The sequence below is a fragment of the Dunckerocampus dactyliophorus genome, chromosome 9, assembly GCF_027744805.1.
Source record: "Dunckerocampus dactyliophorus isolate RoL2022-P2 chromosome 9, RoL_Ddac_1.1, whole genome shotgun sequence".
Classification (NCBI taxonomy): domain Eukaryota; kingdom Metazoa; phylum Chordata; class Actinopteri; order Syngnathiformes; family Syngnathidae; genus Dunckerocampus; species Dunckerocampus dactyliophorus.
In genome coordinates this window covers 20,370,813-20,393,707 of record NC_072827.1, presented here as the reverse complement: position 1 = coordinate 20,393,707, position 22,895 = coordinate 20,370,813, and the positions used below count along the sequence as shown (strand labels likewise).

Below are 22,895 nucleotides of genomic sequence, written 5' to 3'. Positions count from 1 at the left end.
GAAAACATGGCTGTTCGTCTTTTATATACTATAACAACCTGTTGTTCAATTTTTGTGTTTGTGAATTCACTTCACTGTGACTGTTATTGATGATTAAGGAGGACGTGTTGCTGTTTTGAGTGGTTGAGCAAGGCTACATCCAACTGTGTTGGAACAGAGCAACACTGCTGTTATCAGTAAAACTTAAAAAGAGCGTCAGTGTTTGTGTGACTCGCGGCAGTGGCTCAGGAGGTAAAGAAATTGGAAACCGGAAGATTGGTGGTTCAATCCCCGCTTCCTCCATCCCAGTCACTGTTGTTGTGTCCTTGGGCAAGACTCTTCACCCACCTTGCCCCCAGTGCGGCCCACACTGGTGTGTGAATGAATGTTTGGCCGTAGGTGCGAACTGGCAGCCATCTCTGTCTACAGATGTAGATTACCACCATCATTGTGACTGAGGAGTGAATGAATAGTGGTGCTTTGAGCACCTTGTAGAAAGGTGCTATATAGAGCCAATCCATCATTATTAAAATGCGGGCCGAGTATGAAAAATGTTGTCAGGTCTGCGTTTTAACACCTTTAAAATCGTATGTAAGACATTCTATGATATTTTAAAAGAATTTTAGACATTTTAAGGCCTTCAATTCAAATGATTGCTTTTTATAATTTTTAAGACTTTTTAAGACCCTGCGGATACCCTGGCTTAAAAAAACACTGAGGATGCTTTCTGGGCTCCATGTAAGAATGCACTAATGTACACATCATTGTACGTCTAATAAATCACTATATTGATGAATGCACAACCAAGCCAGCTGTGGTATGTGTGGAACGGATGGCTGTGCGATAGTATTGTAATGCCTTCGCATGTGGTCAAGGAGAGGGACAGCTGCCGATGCATTTTCAATCGCTTCATTAACACGTGGTAACACAACACACAATGAGCACATTAATCCAAGAACTGCTATAGGCCACAATTCACACCCAGTCACTCACACGCAGAACACAAACCTGAAATAAGACAGCTGACTTCCCTCTTGTTCGCAGACATCCACGTCACTCACCATGCACCGCCTTTTAAAAGGCACACACTCAAAGTCACAGACATTACAGTACGTTGTGTAAACATCACAAAAGCCGCAGGCTTTGGCTCATTGGATAGCACTGCTTGACTTAACGCTGAATCAGTGGGGATGTGTGAATGCTGGATTGAGCGCGGGCAAGGTGCGGGGCTGGGATGCATATGAGGTGTGTTAAGAAGCTGAGTTATGATGCCATCTACTGTACACGGTTGTAACAACAAGCTACACAAACATTGTAATGTGTTTACGAGCGAAGGTCAAACAGGCCAAACCTAAAAAAAGCAAAAACAAAAAAGGGTATTGCCATCTACTTCTGTTGCAGCCCAAATGTAATTCTGGCAGGACGCCACAAATAAATGAATGTATCGGAAACTCTGGATACGTGGGCGTAGCGAGTTCCCACACGGTACACATTATGTGAGGGACAGGAAGTGTAGCTGCCTCACAATATAGTCATGTGTCTACTCTGTAAACAAAGACAATGCAGCTTTTGGCTAGCAGTAGTCATGGCTAGCGACAGTGCCAAGGAGAAATCAGAGCTGGAAAACCCTCATCCGTTGTTAAAAGTCTCTTGGCTGGGAGCACTTAGCCTTCCCGGTGAAATACATAAACAGACAAATCCAAGTGGTTAAGACAAAAACAGTGTGTTGCCATTTTTCAGTACAGATGAGAAAACAGGGCTAACAGGTGGAACTATTAATGCACCTCAGCCAATCACAAACTTTCATTTCCTAAAAATAAAATAATATTCCACACTTTTGACACTCTAAACCTTATAATATGCCTCTCACAGTTATTTAACATATTTTCAATTATTTTACACATTTAGAAACAATTACAGGCATACATAGTCAATGCTGTACTTACTAAACGTACAGTCACATGTCATGTCTTGTCAAAGCATTATCCTCCTGGAAAATGTTGAGTGAATTGACTAGTGAGACAGCGCCCTCTGCTGCATTCATAACTGCAGCACACTTGTTTATTGTGAGCACATTGTGATACAAAGTGCAGGACACTGAACATACTGTAAACTTGTAACAATCGCACTTCCTTTTGCAAGTGTCAGAGCTACAACGCAAACTGCAGAGGTCGTGGGAGGACCAGATATCAGCTGTGAGAAAAATACAACAAAAAATGCTCATTTGCCTCCAATCCGGCTAATTAATCATTCCAAATTAATCCTGTATATGACATTCCCTCCCCCTGAACAAAGTATCAACACCCCACCTTCCCTCTAACTTCCCACACACCAAAAAAAGGAATCAAACAGAAAACTTAATCCCGTATGACCCCAAAGTCCCACCAAATTACCCCCAAATGTCCCCAGGGTTACACAAACAAGGCGAGGCAATATATAGTTCAAACACACAAAGTGAAAGCCGCAGTTCCACCCACGAACATACGCATCCACATGACAGTCCAGGTGGCGTCGACCCCTGTGTCCCGGTACTCCACGGGCAATCCAGTCAAAAATGGGAACGTTTACGTTAGTTCATTAAATTAGTTCATAGAGAGTTTGACTCCGTGTCATAAACGTCGGTTTGCAGGGTCCCAGGTTGGGACGTTACTCTTTCCGCCTCCTGGCGCGCAGCACCTGCCTTCCTTAAATACACACCACCCAGGCTGTTTCTTCTCACCACAATACCCACTACATGATAAACACTAAGACATATGATGATGATTATGATATATGGTATATACAGACGACCTGTAAATGTTCACATACAGTATATTCACATGCTGACAGAACTTTTCTTCTAGCTGAGTATCCACTAGCGACGCACTTGAGGAATCTCTGAACTCAGCTATGGACTTATGTGGCCATGACAAACTGACTTGGGGGCTCCTCTTGTATGAAACTAAAGTAAAAAAAAAAATCAATTGTACTTTTCTGTAGTTGGTTAGTTAAACACTATTTTTCTTTTTTTTCCTCAAGCTGCTGCACCTCCCCTGAAGTCTTCTGGCGCCCCCACTCTATGTACGGACATAATCCATTTTTCGCATGACTGTGTACATTTGTGTAAACTAAGCCAAGTAGCCGTGCATGTTTTGACACATTTTGACAAAGAGTTACTTCACAAGGTGTCCTCATTTTTTCACATGCCTACATATAAGTGTACTTCCTGTGTCATTTATAGAGCCATTGTGAGCAATTATTATTGTTTGGCCACTCGGCGCCTGTCTCATTAGCAAAGATAAATAGCGGCAAGAAGACACAGCTCGCCATTTAGGATGGCAAATGTAAGCGACAGCGGCTCTTGACAAACAACGTTAAACCCAAATGTGATGGAAGGCATCCATTAGAAGTGTTGTCTCACACATTTTATGTCTGTTTAAATGCAGAGCTGACCAAACAAGGAGGTGACTCTACTGGTGATTGGCTAAACTGACGTTAAAAGTTGCAAACAATCCTGGACCGTCTGCCTACCAATGCGCTCCGTGCAGAGATTAGAGTGAGGGAAGTGGGTCAAAGTGTTCGTGCCTTGGCAATGGATGGGCCAGCATGGGCCTCACACGCACACAAATGCACGGACATGCACGTACGCACGCACACACACCAGCCTGTGTCTGTGCCGCTTGTCCAGAGGTCTGTCTGACGAATAGGTCAGCTCTCAAGAGGGGATGAGAGAGAAAAGCTAGCCAGAGAATGAGCAAAATTCATCATGTGCCATCGCCTCCTCACTTCCTTCTCCTCGCCCAATTCCCCGATCCTTTCACACGCTGCCTTTTCTTTCGTTTTTTTTCAAATTCATTCTTTCCCTTCAGTGTTTCTTTCTCCCCTCACAGTACATCCTCCTCACCTCCTTCGTCTGTCACCTCCTCCTCCTCCAGAGTCACAGAAGACAACACAGCACTGTTATGTGTGTGTATGCTCCTGTTGTGACATCTTGTCCACACCATCTGCACAAGCTGCGAGGCCACACACATGCTCAACACACACTTGCACTGGTCTTTGGGATGTTGCAAAGAACAGAAAAAGCAGTAGTTTGCAAAAAAAAAAATATACAGTATATATATATACAGTATATACACAGTATATATATATATATATATATATATATATATATATATATATATATATATATATATATATATATATATGGAAATTATCTTCTCTAGGGACAGTAGTGTAGAAAGTAGATTTGGATGTGGTTTAGAGTAGTCAGTGTACAGCCTGGTACAGCACAGTAGCATGCATGAGTGCTGCCGGCATTAGGGAGCTGCGGTTCATTGAGGGGAAACATACTGTACATTCCAACATGTACTGTGACATTGAGAAGCACACCACGATCCCCTCCCTTTTTCTTCTTGAGTTTAATGACGCATTATCACATGAAGCATAGAATGCATTGTCTTCCTGACATTGACATCAGAGTATTCCCACATCAAGTGCACTTTGTTTCTAGATCTTGGTGGCTTAAGTTTTAAGTAGCGGTCTGGTCTTTTCATGAGTTAATGGTGCCTTGCCTTCAAGCCAAGCATGGTAGTGGGAGCATGCATGAGTGCTGCCAGCGACTGAGAAGCTGTGGTTGCTTGAGCGGAAACGTGAATTCCAACATGTACTGTGACATTGTGAAGCAGAAACTTGTCCACATGGCAGTTTTCCAACATGATAAAAAGCCCAAACGCAGCTCCAAAATGACAAGTGCCTTGCCAAGAAAGCTAAAGGTGAGAGTGATGGAGTCAATCAAGTATAAATATGTCTCCTACAGACAAACAAACAACTGCGCATCTGTGGGGCATCCAAGTGGAAGGAAGGAAGGTGGAGGAGGGCAAGGTGGCTAACATCCACCAGCTCCACCAAGGTATGTCTTCGTGAAGGAGTGGAAGAGGATTCCAGTAACAACCTGTGCAGCTCTGGTCAATTCCATCTCCAAGAGGATTAAGGCAGTGCTAGATAACAATGGCGCACACACTAAATATTCACACCAAGGACATTATTTGAACTTGTTTAATGTGAGGTGTACTCGTCTTGCCAGCTATTTAGACAGTAATGGCCGTGTGTTGACTCAGTTAGTTATAAAAGCTGTACACAGACTAGTAATATATCCAAATGTGAGGCTTGTACTCACTTTTGTCAGATACTAGGGGCGTCGCAAGATCTTGCAAGATTAAAACATGACAAGATATCTTCTTCAGGAAAAAAAAACTGTCTCGTGGGCAATAGGCCTAGGACCATAATAAATTAATCAATCACACAAATGAAAATTAACTTGGTAAGTTTCCTGGCCTCGATATATTGCCATGTGCATGCGTGTCTGTTTTCCTGATCTGTTGCTTCCAAACAGGCAGGCATTGGTTTCAGCACCTTGGCGCATTTGTTCCATAGAACAACAGCATGAACAGAGTGAGCCAGTCATACAGTCTCTTTGTCTTCGTGAGTGGAGCCATAGCCGCTAGCATACACACAGTACAGAAGAGTGTAATGTAGTATAAATTCAATTAGAAGATTACAATATATCAGCATATATTTTTTATATTTTTTCATTGCACTTTTGGTTTGGTTTGTTTGGTTTGGTTTAGTTTATTTGAACATGAAGGTTACAATGGAATACATCTCATGAATCATTCTTTGACAGTTCCACATGTCCAAAAGGAGTAGGAAGAAGCAAAGCTTATTTAATCCTACCCCCCTTCCAATCTACATCTTGTACAGTACATGTTGTTCACTTCCTGCATTCCAGGAAGTGAACAACATGTACTTTTCTTTAAAGTAATGTTAGCATCTCGTCTCATCTCGTTGTCGTAGACCCAAGCTCATGTATCGTCTTGACTCGTGAACTGTGTCTCGTATCACCCCATCAAATACTGTAAGTTTAAGAGGGAGATCCTGCTCTGCTTCACATTCTCACAGTATAGTATATTGGAATTGATGTTTCTCCTCAATGAACCGCACTTCCCCAGCACCAGCAGCACTCAGGCAGCCCCAGATTGTGACACTACAACCACCCTGCTTGACTGTAGGCAATACACAATTGTCTTGCTAGTCACTTGAGTTGCCAGATACTTACATAATAACGTGTTGACTCATTTTCAGTGGATAGTAAATCTCGACTGCTTCACACTAACTCCTCTGAAGTATATCCAAGTTTACTTTCTATAGTAGTATGCCTTGAGAAGATGTAATAAAATTAGATCGGTGTCAAAAATAACGTGTTAATGGCGGGAACTAATTAATTTCATTAATTACCTTAAATTTGAAGTCTGGACTTCCCTACTGAGACTGCTGCCCCCGCGACCCGGACCCAGATAAGCGGAGGAAATGAATGGCTGGATGGATGGATGGATGTTACATTTTTTGGTGTAATTAACACATGCGCACCAGAGCAAGCACGCCTCTCTGTTATGGCGACAGAGGGAAGTGGAGTGGAGTGGAGTGGAATGGAGCGTCCCCACACAGTCAGAGTCTGACACTCTTTTATAACTTCATTGTGACCTGAACATATCAACATCAGCACAATTCCAACACCTTATACTGTATGTACCTCCAACTCACACACGTTTCTAGTCCATTCATTCTGGGAACCACACTTCCTCATAGTCATTACAAGAACGCGAGATGCATTCAGGGACACTCCAAACATCACAAAAACGGCTTTAGAACGCATGCGTGTGTGTGTGTGAATAAACAGTAAGATAAAGAAAAACATGAAGTGGATATTCTAATCTCTCACTTCGTAACTCTTAATTCGGATGTACAATTTGCTACATTTAAGTATTCTGGAAAATACTCTGAAAACAAGTAAATTTATCTTAAATTACGTGATGTCTTTGAACGCAACCCCTCATTGCTCATAATAACACGATTTAAAATGTGATTCAAATGTTCTGCAACTACTAAAGAAACTAGTGTTAGACAAATACATTTTTTGACTTAAATATATATATATATGTATATATATATATGTATTAAATATGTATGTAAATACATACAAATATATACTATAATCCTGTCCTGTCATTTATCTTTCTGTTAATTAAATACAGTACAAATAGGCCTATTGTAGACATAGTTGCTAATGGTGATTAATCATGGTTAATTAAAAAACTGTGATTAATCTGATTCAAATTTGTAATCATTTGACAGCCCAAAATAAAATGCTTGCTGAAATGTGAGGAGTTGACTCTTTTGTCAGATACTATATGTGTTGTTTTCCGATGTCAAAACGACAAAAGGTGATAAAAGCACAAAGCTAGCGGTTGTTCTTCAGACTTGAAAGGTAACTGTTTGATCCACAAATCAATCACCAGTATTGGTTTAGTCAATCACACAATGAAATCCATTGTCACGTTTCATTAACCAGAACTCCTCCCTCGCAAACCTCGGCCCATTCATCTCCTTTTACAGCTTTCCATTTTGCGTCACTGAGCCATTGTCAGACTATCGATCCGTCCACAATCGCTCTCCTTTTCCTGTTCCTGCAAGCATTAGTCTCCTTGACTCTCTCACTCCATCATTATCGTGTTTTAGCGTAATAAAAACAAATGAGACAAAGCTGTACCTTAGCGTCATTTGCTATGTGCGTAGGTATGTGTGTGTGTATGGTTGTGTGTGTGATTGTTGCTAATGTGGCAAACTTGTCACCACCTTCCTGCGTATTCTTTTCACTCCACTTAGCTCCTCCATTAACCTTCCTCTCCATTAGGAAACAATTAAAGTAAAGCCTTTATTTCCAAAGGGGAACCTTCAGGGGCGTTACTGTGTGCAGTAAAGTGTCTTTGAACATGACACAGATTGTTATTGCTAATTTTATGACACTATGATTGTCTTAAAGCACACGTGTCGTTTCCATGGTGACCCCATATCATCTACTAGAGCAGGGGTACCCAAAAGTGCCAAAGCTTTGTTTTATTGACCCTCTCATTATGCATTATGGTAAAAAAATAAAATTAAGCCATTTATTAATTAAATATTTATAAAGCAAAGCTAAGATGTGGTTGTTTTATTCAGATAGCATATATTAGCATATATTGACCTATTTTGGATTGGTTTTAGCATCTTGAATGCACAATATGTATCATTTTTCTATATGTGGCCCTTGGTGGAAAAAGTTTAAGCACATAATTTTTTGATTGACGATGCAGTGTAATGTGTCGGCACTAATTTTGATGCTAACGAGTTTGATGTAGTGCATTTAAAAGTGACCACAGTGTTAAAATATGTTGTCATAAAACAGACAAGTTCTGTTATTATATTATGTATACTCTATATGCTATATGTCTACATAAACCACAGTGGTTTAATAGTAGGTGACACGCCACCAAGACAAACACAAGACCAAAGAACTACAATCGTACGGTTATGTTTGCAGGCCACTTCCTGGTTCACGTGCTGTAAAACTACTCATCTGACATTATGGTGAAGGAATTTCGTACAGATAGACAGAATTCAATATTACGGAGATAGCTGGAAATGCATGGTCTTAGATGACCACAATCAATTGTTTAAGATGCTGCATATGTTGTATAGAAGTTGGTCAACAAAACAATCAGGCTCCAAAGATAAGTAGGGATGACCCGTTCTGATATTGATATCGGATATCGGGTTATCAGCAGCAAAAAAAAAAAAAAAAAAAAAAAATCAGAAAACAAAAACAATATGGGATTACACAGGCCTGCATCTCTAATCTCCGACAATGGCACTCTGATACAAGCAGTTGATTCCAGACTCCGCTCCGGCAGCGCTTGCTAGCGTGCTAACAAAGTAGCAAGGAACAGGAGTGATGTCGGCCGTGTGGCAGTAAAAAGACATTGCAGCTGAGTGCAAAACTTATCATGCACAACTTTCTGTGGTGGCACAGAACTGGGGAAGTTTAATACGACCAACCTCATCGCAAACATGAAGCAACATCACCAGGGAAACTTCTACGGGATGGCAAAAAGTCATTAGCTATCACAGAAAAGAGGGAGCCCCCGTCACATGATGTAATGCCAGGTTTAAACGCTTCATTGATGACCTCGAACCTCGCGAAATTATGCTGAGCTGCCACTACATTGTGGATAAAACTATACCCCCTAGCCATGGGACGGTATGAGATTCTGACGGTATGATGATAACCTTGAGCAAAAATATCACAGTTTCATGGTATTATAATTACAGCTCTAAAATGTGTTACTTCGAAATATCTTTATTGAAAATTAAAAAAAAGTAAAGTCAAAACAGTCTTTTTTTAAACCATAATAATACATGATGAAAGTGAAACACTTCTATTTAAAATAAACAACAAAAAATAACTGACTTCTTTCTAAATAAATAATGAATCAATAAAATGCAGTTCTAAATGCAGTCTACTCTAATCCTGCAACTCAAGTCAACACACAACACACCGCTGCACCGCTACATAAGCTGCAGGGTTCAAAGTTTTAAGAAAAAAGCAGTGGCTTATACGGTAGTTTATTTTTAGTTAATTTGATGTCCATGTCCTCCACACTCTATCACTGTAAATAATAATTAAGTCCCTGAAGGCCAATTGCTCATATAGGAACGGTATGCAAGAAAATCCTTCATATTTACTCTTATTTATGAGGCTCTGAAGCACAGTCATGCTGCAGTCTTACCCTCCGTGCTGAGTCCAGGACTTGAGGTGAACTGGGCTACGTCCACGATCTTGACAGCAAACTGCTGCCCCGTCTCTCGGTTGATGCATCTCCTCACAACACTGAAGGGACCCCTGAAAAAGACATTGCGGAAGAACTTTATTACACACGTTCAACAATAGCAGAAGCCATTTTCTCGCTACGCACAGGCCCACTGGATTGCTCTGAACCAGGACGACGCGTTAATTGGATGCAAGCAGTAATTGCAGAGAGGATGTTATTTTGTAAATGTGAGACATATATACACTTTATAAAAAACTTGAATCATGATATGTAGGGCATGAGAAAGTGGAAAGGAAAACATAGCTCTCTTTGACCACTTGGTCATTTACTAACAAGAATAATGCAGCAACAGAATCAATATTGTAATAGCGGTAAGTAGCTAACTGCTTAGCCAGCATTAATACTGCTGATGACTTCACTGTAAACAACGGTATGGATAGTGTAACACGCTGCATGCACAGCTACAGTACATACAAGATGTGGTTGGGTGGTGTCTACTCTATACTACTACTTTTTGAGTCTATACAACATATGGCCAAAAGTCTATTCCTATACTGAGGAGCAGTAGTTCTCTCCAAGCTTTTCACTTTTCAGTGAAGCAAGCACCTCATGTTGAGTACTTTTTTTCAGCCAAGTACTCCGCTCATCTAGGAAAAGTATTTTTGTTTGGAAAAAAGATGTAAACCACAGCACTGTAGCATCAGTGTCTGATTTATTACTGTCCAAAACAGTGCCCAATTGTAGTGATGTTAAATACATATAAAATGACTTCAAATGTAAGCAAAAAAAAATTAACTTAATTACGAGAAAAGCTTTGTGCACATGAAAAAATTATCAACTTAAAGTATCCTCTTTGGGATTTGGGAACAAATTAATAGTTTTTTTTCTTTCTCAGTACTCTCTCCTGTTTAAATCTTTTTAAGGGGGTAAACATACAAAATACAAACTCACTATTCCCATATTGCGTATTTTCCAACTCCGTTTTTCAGTTCCAGTAAGTGTAATAGCCACATATACACATCACTGAACTGTGTATACAAGCAGTGATCTAGTGTTTGTGTGCATGTGCATGTGCTTGAGCTAGGTTATCTTTGTGTAGAAATACAGAGCGCTTGAACAGATGGCAATCAAGCAAAAGCTGCTTAGCATCAGAAGGGTGAGGTAAAACAGCATCGTGCCTGACTGAGACACATGCACACACACAAACACTACTTGTGTCATACGTTCACAAGCCACGTCATTTGGTACACCTACACAAGATGATGGGTTCCAGTACTATTAGACCGACATTCAAAGTTAACTCTTGTGCAACCGTACCTAATGAATCGTTTAGCAGGACCATTCCAATGCAAAAGTCACGAGGTCACCTGTCCATCGGGAAGATAAATTCCTTGGTTTCCTGGTCACATGACCTGCAGTTGTTTTATTGGCTGCCTCAGAGTGCAGATAGATAATAAATTCCATGTGAACCCAGCACATCCACTCACTCCTCAGACGGACTATTCATTAATCAACCACCTTTGCTTTTAACAGCAACAAAGCAGAGGAACATGAATATTCATGTGCTATTTACATAAATGAACACTAAAAGGTGGACTTTTGGGGGAACATTGATCGGTAATAGAAGTAACTTAAGTTGCTTATACAAACGCTTGTAGAGTGGGTACATTTGGTCAAGACGACACCCGCAGTGCTGAGTGAAGGGACGGTGAGAGGTTTGTGAAAAGAGATGTGGAAGTGTTTTGCTTGAGATAAATTGATAAAAAGGTGCAAATGTGTTTTCATCGACCTGCAGTGCAGTGACTTAAAGGAAAACTGCACTTTTTTAAATTTATTTTGCTCATCATCCACAATCCTTATGTGAGACATGAACACATACTGCAAGTCTCTCTTTTCTGTGCATTCTAAAGATATAAAAAGAGATGAAAAGAGACAGCTCACTACTGCACGTAATGGGACACACCAAGACCACAATAAAAACACCTCCAAAAACCTCCAACACGGGTTTATGGTTTTATATACATGCTGTGACCATGTAGTAACAGGTACATTCATGATAACATGTAATACTTACAGTACTTTGCCGTATTTTGATCCTTTTAAGCATTACTGGAACTTCCTTCCTGGGCAAACTGATTTCACATCGCAACATAGAAGCGGACGCCTACACCACCTAGCATTAACTTTTCCAAACTCAAAAATAAAAACGCCGCAGCAGTGGCGGCAGCTCTTATATGTCGCCTTACATTTATAAGTAGTGGTGTGAGGCTTGTGAACATGACGGTGACGCACTGCGGGCGAGGGTGTGGTGAAGCTAGTTGTTAGCCGGCCAGTCGCTAGCCGGTGTGGTTTGTAAAGGTATCAATACACCAGCAACTAGTTTGATCGGCGTACCAATATTAATAATAATAATAACCATGTGGCTGTAGCTTGGTCAATTTGCACGTCACATTATACGTAAATGGAGTGTTGTCGGTGCATTTTGGAGTGTTTTGGGAAAGTGTAATAGGAAACACTTATTCCGCCTATAAAGCCTTCTGAACGAGCTTGAACTGCCTCTCAAATGTGAATATTTTTTTAACTTCCTTAGTCATGCATGACTTATTATCTGTGTTTTAGGCAAAACAAGATATTCATCCAGATCAGCTTTGACTTTGGATATTTTTGCCTCTTTTCTGATATGGAGAGGACCAAACCCCTACTTTTTTTTGGTTCATATTGATTTGGTACGCTTAGGGCCTAACCGATTACTTGAATCATCTAAACAACAAGCTTGAGATTAATCGACTCAGAAAATAATTGTTAGTTGCAGCCCTGGTATCATGCAAATACATTATGAAATTAATTGTGCGTTTTCATTATTCTGAATATGTATGCCATTGTGTTATGTTTTCTTTTTCTGTTTGTAAAGTATTAAACATTTATGGGAGTGTGCTGTGACCACAAAATGCAGTCACATGAGGAGTGTGTGTATGCTCTGGGATAAGAAATGAGAGGACAAAGCAGTCGGTGCACATGTGTAGGGTTTCTTTACGAAGTGACATCGCCAACTACAGGCCTGGCAGGTATATTACTGAGTTTTGTTTTTGCTGGTGCATCAGGACACGGATCATGTCACATAGACACGTAAATAAAAAACAAACGACACTGTGCTCCTGCTTCCATGAAGAACATCACTCACACAATTCTGCACTGGTGGTGTCAGATGTGAACACGATCGACTAAGGAAATAAGACTGGCGTGGAATCGCAGACGACCCAAGAGGCGGAAATGGGCGTCTTGGAAAGAAATGGTGGCTACATGGAGGAGGCTTTCTGGCTTTGACGAGTGCTCAGCTGCGCAAGGCGTTAAAGCCATTAGAGCTCTGAATAGAAGTCAGCTGCTGATTCCTGCACTTTAGCCACCCGTGCTAAAATAACAGGAAGAGGCTGAGAGAAAGAAGGGGAGACGGGGAGAAAGAGGAGGAAGAAAGTGAAAGTGAGAATGAATGAGCGGAGCCTCATCTATCTAGTAGTCCTATTCAAACATTAAGAGAAGCAATATTAATCTATGGCGCAATACAGTATGTCTGCTGCTATTCAAAGGCTGGAATGATTTCAGCGGTTGCCTGTTAAACATTCAAAGAGTACATCTTGCGTACATATTAGGTTTTCAAAGAGCACATGTTGCGTACATATTAGTAATGAAAACCATCACAATGTTCAAGATTTGACTACAATTCTGAGAGATGAGCCAAGAAGAAACCTGTTACATTTTGGTGAGGATCCAGGCTTTTTAGACACAAAGAAGGGGTAGAATGAAGTAAGGTCAGATTCTTCCTACTCCTTTTCGGACATGCTGAATTGGGAAATTGTGAAGAGAACAATACACTTTGGCGTTTAAGTTCTATCCACGTCCACAAACTAGTTTTTTTTATATCAATCGCGGTAATTTTCAGACAGCCCTGAGTGGTTTGTGTTTTTATGCCACATCAGCCTTAATGAGGTGGGAATGCTCACATTCAACTGGAGTAGCACCTGAGAGCTAAAGTGTTAAGTGAATGACTGGTCTAGCGACGTGAAAAAGGTAAGCATAACGTGCCCTTAACTTGCTCAGTTCATGATCATAAGCTCTTAAGGACTGAGCTGTGCTCCATGAACTGCACCTGACCCTTACAAGTAGCGACCTATGATCTCAATGCGTCTAGCCAACTAAACCATGTAACAAGGGAGCTTGATGGATTTTCCTACGTCAGGGTAACTGCTGGGGAATTTACTCAGGTATCAAAAAGAAAGATGCCTTCTATCGCTACCACCGTGTGTATTGGCGTAGTAAAAAGGTGATTTGCGGGCGGCGTGCGTTTCCCAACTCTGCCGCGCATCAATCACGCTGCATCTCATTCGGTAAATGTCAGCGGCGTTTTACGACATGCGAGTGCGGCCACACACGAGTTGGCCGCATCACTCACGAGATGCCCCGATGGCCACGGTACCTCAATACGCAGGATGTTTCAACATGCTTCCTGTCAGCATTAAAAAACACAACCATTTAATATGTACCCTCTTTGGGCACAACATTAGATACACCTTTAATAGGATCCAAAACAAGATCCTGACTTTTGTTTACTAATAATGCTTCTATTAACGCTTCTTCATTGGCCAAAGCAGGTACTAAAAGGTACTAGAGCTGATACTTCATGTTAAACCATTGCTGGATGCTCGAGTGGATTAAAATTTTGTTTCCTTAATTCCTTCTCTTCCATTGTTATTTGTCAGCGTTTAGGGTTGTCACAAGAATCAATACTTTGATACCAAATCGATATCAACATGTAAAAAAATACATTGATGCCTGCTTTTTTACAGTAAGTATCGTCAGTAATGACTAGACAACTCGTCCCTCTGCGAGCCGTATCGAATCTTGGCAGAACTGACATGGGAAGCATACGTGTATGAGCGCTGATGCAACTGAGCAGTAGGGTTGCCAGGTCCGCTTATTATAATCGACTTTGGGCTTGTTTTTGTGTAAAAGTAGCTTGCAAAATGACCAAGTCGTTTGTTTATCTCGCGAGACCTCGCAACACTGCTGAGCAGTCAGCGTCGAAGAAGAACACCTGCTGTCTTAAAAAAATGTCTCAACAAGCATGGCTAAAAGCACACAAACTCGGCTTATCGATAAGCCAGGTAGTAGGAGTCACGTGTGGAGATACTTAGCAAAAAAGACATGCAAACGGTGCATTTGAAGCTTTCAAACCAAAGGAGGAAACACTACGAACTTGGAGAAACATCTAAAAGACAGGCACCCCGACTTGTTTAAAGAACTGAAGGCGAGTACGTTTCAGTTTACTATCACTTGTGTCCATTACATGACCCCGATATACGTTCCGTTATTTGCGGTTGAGAGCCAGCTTACTGTTTGTTAGGGATGAGCAAGCTGTCTGTATCTGTATCCGTTCACCCATCTCGGAGTGGGCGGGACATAAACCGGAAGTGAGTGTGGTTGAACCAGAAATGAGTGGGGGTTAAATTGGCACATTATTGTAAGTCTGAAATTGATATGGATTGATCAGAAGCTGCTATATTTATTGTTTATTATTCAGCTAAATGTGTACTGTGTGTGTGTGTGTGTGTGTGTGTGTAAGTGATCTGTAAGACATTATTTACAAATTTTTTAATGATCTGTGTGAAGTTGGTGATTCATGCAAACATCCAGTGATGGCAAACAGGGAAATGTTCACTGTATTTTTCTCAAAAGCACCATGTTCAGTACTACGAGCAAAGTTTTCCAACTGACTTCATATCACCAGCCAAATAAGAAGCAAGCATAAGGAGCAAGCAGACGAAAAAACCCTCTGTCTTGTCAAATGCACTGCGTACTCCTCTCTCTGGCTGGCGGGAGTCTGTCTAGGGAGGGGCAGTCGCTGTGTGTGACTGGCCAATCACAGAGCTTGAAGAGTGAATACATAAGTAGTTACCCAATAAGGATTGTACTTCATCACAATTACGGATAATGACTAGATGTACACGTTTCATGCTCGTACTCGGCAAAAATGCATTATCCGTAACGGATGCTCGTCTAAAACTAGTATCTGGCTCATCCCTACTGTTTGTACAGTAATGATACTGTCATGATACGTGACATTATGAGATACTCTCTGACAGTCTCTGAGTTTATGTTATTTGAACTAAACTTTATTTTTGTAAAACGGGTCTTAAACTCGCAACCCACAGCCACCAAATTCTGTCGCGCCCGACTTGACATCAAAGTTTAGTGTAAATGTGACCAAGTACCCTGGGGAGACGATGATGATGAGGCACTTGAGTGGGTTTAATTCATTCAATCCCAGCCATTTTTCGAAAGACAACCTCTTCAGTACTGGCCATTTTAGACGATTTTGACTGATCTGTCAAGGCACAGAATATTGTGTTCTATGGCTACAGGATTCCCCCTAGGATTTTCTGAAGTATATCTATGCCATCATCTATCTTGTTATTTTCAGGCAGCTTCCTGTTTTGGTGGATTCACAAGTAGTAGTTCATCTGCCTCTTCCCGTATCCCCTCTCATTCCCCGTAGCGTAGTGGTTATGTAAGGAAGCAGAGCGCATGGCGGCGGCTTATTTACATTCCCATGGGGATTAGAAGCAGGAGCCGGGACATGGTGGCACCTGTGAAGCCTGCTCACTGTGTGCTAATACACACATACATAGATTATGTACAAGAAATAGTGACCCTCACCTGATGCTAGACATCAGACATACACTGGAACCTCTAAGGTCTGCTCAGAAACGCGGGTCGACATTTGATTAGCTCGGATTTCTGAACTATTTTGTCAGGTTACAGGTTATGAGTGAAAAAAAGACGAGTGGCAAGTTTATTCTTACGCCCTGCTCAAAAGACATTCTCAACACACACAACACACTTCCGGCCTTCAAAATAAGAGTGTTGTTTGCTACATATTGTCTAATTTTCTAAACAAAATAAGGGTGTCATAAAAAACATGTCACATTAATAACACAATTAGAATTGCATTGGTGACTACATCTTCTTTCCAAGCGGGGATTACAGTTTGTTGAAGGTTTTGTAGCAATGTGTGCTGGGGCTGACATCCAATTAGAAAAGTTAGCGAAGCTTCATATACGCTCCTGATCAAAATCTTAAGACCAGGTGAAAAATTGCTAGAATTTGCATTTTGCACATTTGGATCTTAATGAGGTTTTAAGTAGAGCTACAATATGCAAAAGCAAGAAGGGGAGTGAGACAAAAAGCATTTTAATTTAAACAAAAAAAACCCCAAACTGAAATAGGTTGTTTATCACCTGAGCAACAGTTTAATACCACAGGCTATAAAAGCCAATCTCTGCTCAAAATTTTCCATTTTCTGTCAGGCATTCACACTGTCATGCACTCTTGATGGCTAAAGCTAACAAGCTTTCTCTTTTTGAATGTGGTCAGATTGTCGAGCTGCGTGCCATTGCTGCTGAGGTTGGGCGCAGTAAGAGAGTCATTCTACATTTTTTGAAAGATTATGAGCATGGAACAAAAAAGTCAAGTGGTAGACCCAAAAAAAAAAAAATCACACCTGCGCTGAGCCGCAAGATCCGATTGGCTTTCCATCAAGGCACAGGGCGGTCTTTGACCCAAATGACTTTTGATCAGCTGATAACCAACCTATTTCAGTTTAATTGTTGTTTTCAATAAATTACTTTTCCAAAGTGCTTTTTGTCTCACTCCCCGTTCTTGCTTTTGTGTATTGTAGCTCTACTTAAAACCTCATTAAGATCCAAAAGTAGAAAATGCAAATTCTAACAATTTTTCAACTGGTCTTAAGATTTTGATCAGGATTGTATGTAGCTTGTATGTATGTTTTGCATCAATAAATGTAAGGATTTTTGCATTTAATTAATGGATATTTTATTCACCAACTCAAAAAGCACACACACTATGCTGGTAAAACAACTGTAAAATGTAAAAAACAGAATTCTAAAAAATGTAAAGGGGAAAAAAAGGAATTTGGATAAAAATCAAATGGAATTTGGGAAAATAAGAAAACGTATTTCATAGGGCCCTATTGTAGTAATGGCTAGCTCCATCTTTCGGACGAAATGCCACAAAACAGCTGCAAGAAGCCAAAGAAGAAGCAAATCCTTTGATACTTGCTGAACAAAGGATTCGCTTGACGGTCCGGGTTCCGCCCATTTGTACGATCTCAGAGGCAGTCGAGGTTCTATTATATGTGATCAGTATTGTGTGTGCTTGTGCGATTGCGTCGGCTGATACTCCCCTTCACCGAGCAGGGAATCATGAAATATTAACCTAGACAATAACTACTAGAGGAAGACAAACTACTATCAAGCTGATTCAAAGAGTGTTTGCTTTGCTCTTGATCTACTCTTGAAAGATGATATAATCACTTACTGTACATGCAATAACACACACTCTCTCGCTCTCTCTCTCTCTCTACTTTGCAGCCTTTTAGCGGTGAAGTAAACAGACTTGAAAAAGAATTTCACAAGTATATTTCTTGACTAACAAAAGCACCCAAGTACACAGTACAAACATTCCCCACAATATTTATTCACTGATAAAGTGAGCTAATATCAAGGGTGCATCGATGCAAAGGGGGAAGGAACATGGACAGCAAAAACCAGAAGACTCCACGTATGACGAAGGGAGGACAGGGAGGACAACTGGATGTGACAGGAAGTCCCACTGTGGTGTCTGATTCCATAGTCCTCCTTAACCTCAATTTCAACCTCCCTGTGCAACCTCCGCTCCACTGGCAACGTACTGTAAGCCTCAGCCAAGGCCTGCAGCATGAGGGCCACCAACACAGGAAGCCAGCTTCACACTTAATAATTAATAATAGATCACGAACATCTGTACATACTGTCATTCCCCATCTATTAATAGCAATACATCACATTAATAAAGCCTTTTTCTAGGCTTTTAAAGAAAGAAGACCGAAAAGGATAAGAATGTGTACTGTGTATTAAATATATCAGGGATCGAGACCCTTTTTTGCTAGGAGAGCCATGAAAGCCACATTTTTAAAAATGTATTACCGTGAGAGCCATATAATATTTTTTAAACACTGAATACAACAAAATGCGTGCATTTTTAGGCAAGACCAACGATTTCAGAATATACTAAGTCTCTGCATTTATTCTTTTTAATAATGAATAATAACTGAAGCTACTCAATAAATAAAATACTTCTTACCATTAATGTGACTTCTGGTTCTGTATGGTTTTGCTGATGGCTTTGAAGTCTGGTGAGGTTAAGCTTCATGTTTTTTTTAGATGTGAAAAGGACTGCTCACAAGCATACGTGGAGTCAAACATGGTCAATGCGGCACTACTCACACGCTGGAGTGTGTTATGTGACAGGAAGCGCATTCCAAGTTTCGGCCATCAGCTGGTCTGGTGGTTGAAGTCTTTTCATTTCTGTCCACTTGTGTTTGCTCGCCAGCTCTGCTTTGTGTCGTACAAGTCCTTCCAAATCTTCATTCAGTGATGTTGCTCGGGCAACAATAAAGTTGACCACCCAAAAGTGTCGAAGTGCCGCTTTATATTTGACCGTTTCATTGATGAAATTTTATCACTGCAAAACCGCCACCGCCAAACTTGCAGTCTCCACAATGGTGAATTCCCCTGTCCATTCGTGCTGAAATGTACGGTACAACTCATCTTTCTTTCTTTTCGCCATCTTCATGTCCGCGCTTGCACTAGCCACAGATTTAGCTAGGCGGAAAGTTTACTGCTGGACCACTAAATGATCCGGTAGGCTACCGCGTTAGCAAATTATAATCGTGAGGCATAGGTTTCCGACCCCTGATATATATTATAGCTACAGTATAGACATACATACAGTGGAACCTTGGTTTTCAAATGCCCCCGTTTTTATATGATTGGGATGATGGTTTTCGACAAAATTTTTGCCCAAAATTTTGCCTCGGTCCTCGTACTGTCTCGGTTATCATACAATACTGCGTGTAACAAACTTGTATTATTTTACCCTTTGGTATGTTGAATCTTGTGCTATTAATAAAGATGTAGATGGACTATTTTTATTCAGCCATCTTGGATCACACATCCAACACCAAATCTCACAATACTTAGTTTACATATACGTTTACATCTATTCTTAATCTCTAACTTTACTGTTTCTGTATGCCTTTTTATAAAAATGTGTTTTATGTGTTCTTCTTTTGCTTGAGTTGTTTGGGGTGGAAAATAACAGTCTGTCACACCCTGAAGTTGACATTGACTGGCCGTCATTGTGTTTGGGCTTGTCTAGCATAAGTTGATAGGCTCCCAATATGGTTGGGAGGGCAAGGTGAGAAGCAGTGAGTAGCAGTAACAGTCAGAGGAGACGTGAAAATGAAGGAGCATGTAAGTTGTCCGTCCAATAAATGATAATTTACATTTCAAAAACACTCCAACAGCACTATTGATAAAGTTAAGAGTGATCTGCCTTCTTTGTAAGAAGGAGTTTGCTCAACACAAAGCACCCAGTCGCAAATGCAGCCATAGCTAATGTCAGCGAAGAACATATTAGCAATTTAGCAAGCCATAGTACAGCTCTTCGCCAAACTAAACTCGAGAAGAACACCTCACCCCCCCAGTGGTCAAAACTAAAGGTTGCAGGCAACATTTGGGACTAGTCTCAAATACAGCGAAATGTAAATGGCTAGGACTGCATCGTCCAAGTCTGTTAAAAACAAATGACTTTATACAGCCACTTTTTTGTTATATAGCAATATTTTCATCTGCCACAATAATAGAATGAATTTAAATGAAAATAACTCAACATGAGGGCTTTTTCACCGCAATTTTTAATCAGTATAATCTATATTATTCTGTAATGTATTACTAATTTATTTATTGATAACTTTCTTCCTTCCCCTTCCTATATCAAATCATAACACATAGTGAGATAACCATGTATTGAGACTATCTGGGGCTCTTTCTATCTGAGGTGCAGCATTTAATCAGTATAAGACACACCAGGTGATTAATTGCGGCACCAGGAAATAAAAAGAAAAGCATCCCAACAAAAGATGCAAGCAATCAGGCTATTTAAAAATCAGGAAATAAAAAACTGCACGTTATTTATTGTTCAAAAAGAAGTATTTGGAATTCTGGACTGCAGGTTTTTCTACATTAAAGTAAGCCGGCCACAGTTGGCTCTGTGTACAGGAAGCTGATTTATTTTAACAAGAGACCTGTCTTCCCTCCCGAGACAGGGCTTTGCAGTCTTAACAGGGTTCTAACGGACCCCTTGCAAGTGTGTACAGGACAATAATCAAGTAGTTAAACCAACAATGCATCTGAGGATGATTAAAATGGGTCTAAATGTCAGGGAATGTTGAGCTGGCATTGGCTTCCACTGCAACATATTTACTGACCGTTAGAGTAAAGGCCCATGAAGGTAACCTAATGACCTACAAAAACATTTTATTGTATTCTGGGGTAAAGTGCTCTAGAGTGTGCATGCGTGCTGTGCCAGAGAAGTTTACCAAAGTCTCTTGGTGGGAACGAGGATTGAAGAGAGCACCGGGAGTGCAGCCGTTGAGGACATTTCATGCTTCCAGTGGCTGCGAGAAAGGAATGGACTTATTCTGTGACTTGGACGCTCACTGACACATCTAAGAAGAAGCAATATTGTGAAGGGCGCCGTCAATTAACCCAGATTTAGACCGCATGAATCATCATCCCATGTGCTCATTGATCTATGTGGCCCCCAGCTGATGCAAATGTGGAAGCCAACGTATTTATATAACATTTCTGTCGGATGGTGATATCATAAGTCTGCTTTATTTTTACTTTTAAAACTATGTTGCTAAACAGCCACTGAAACAGGGGGCAATGCATTGTTTTTGCCATTTGTTAGCTTGTTTGTTCATTATAGTAAGCAGGATTATGCAAAACTACACTGATTACCATGAAACCTTGGCGATGGTTGCCTAACAAGACAGCATCAAATTTGACTGCAAATGTGTTGTGTAATCAATGTAATCGCTCCACTGGCTACCTTATCTATCAGTTGTGGTGCCTTGCATAATTTCAATAACTTGAAGGACTCAAAATAAGCCACCAAGGCAGTGCACACAGCTGTTTCACAATGCACACACAATGTTTCTTATAAACCACAATGTGATCACTTCTGCCTACTTCAAACACAACAATGCAAAAAAAAATCCAGCAACTCAGAAAAGTGCATGTGTTATTAAGTGATGGCACAAGCAAATTTCTCTTCTAGGGATCCTTTGTGTTGTAGATTAGTGCTCTACAAAGTGCCTTTACAGTTACTTTAAACAATACTGCAACTGTAGTGTTTTTAATGTCAGTAAACACTATAATTATAACTGTGGTGTTTGTTTACCTAAAGCACAAAGAGGACGGGGTGTTAATTTGAAGGGAGATACAATGTAGAGAGACTGTTATTTAAAAACGTATAACAAGTACATTTTTTAAATTTTTACAATGATTTGGAGGCCGTAGCTCTCTTTGACCGCATGGTCATTTATGAAGCACACTGCTCAACGAAACAACTGAACCAATGTTGTAATGTGGCAAACTGCTCAGCCAGCATTAATAGCGCTGATGAGTTCATTGTAAACATTAGTACTGCAAAGTGTAACACACAAGTTTCACACCAACAGCTGAGTACCAACATTTTAAAACGCATGCAGAGGTAGATAATGCTGCTCACGATATTTCAAGCGCCATAAGCATCAAGAGCCATATTGTGGAGTTCATTAAAAAAACTATGACCACAGCTGTTCATGCCAGTGTTTTTTGACCCAGTTCTAATTAAAAGACCCTTGCGGTTATTTGCTTTTGTAGACCACGCACCCACCGACTATAGGAGACTCTGCGGTTAACTGAATAGAGGCCTTAATTGGACCATTTGTGGTATATTCTTAGCATTATGGCTAATTTGTGGCGTGTTGTGTAGACAGCCCGCAGCAAGCACTGAGAAAGTGGCACACAGAGCAGCATCACAAGTGTGCAAATTTGCTGCACGGAACCATTTTCTGTTTGAGCAAACGCTAAAAGGTCTGAAGGAAGCCTCGGGGAAAGAAACACATGTCAGGTGAGCACTAATAGTGGAGCAGAAAAGTGAGATGATGACAAGGCAGAGAAAAAGAGCAGTTGGGAGATGGACGCTAGCAAGAGAGTGGGGAAGGGCAAGCAGACAAAACAGGAGAGGAAAATCCTCAAGTTCAATCCCCTGAGTGTTTTGGGGGAAGGA

At 40.7% G+C, this 22,895-nt stretch overlaps 1 protein-coding gene across 17 annotated transcripts in view; it reads right to left on the bottom strand.

Moving 5' to 3' along the window:
* caska (calcium/calmodulin-dependent serine protein kinase a) overlaps window positions 1-22,895 on the bottom strand; it is a 106,162-nt gene that overhangs the window by 41,977 nt on the left and 41,290 nt on the right. For all 17 annotated transcript variants that reach the window (XM_054786155.1, XM_054786148.1, XM_054786146.1 and 14 more), the window contains exon 2: window positions 9,621-9,733. In XM_054786155.1, coding sequence (XP_054642130.1) covers window positions 9,621-9,733 — 113 coding nt within the window. The remainder of the gene's footprint in view (window positions 1-9,620; window positions 9,734-22,895) is intronic.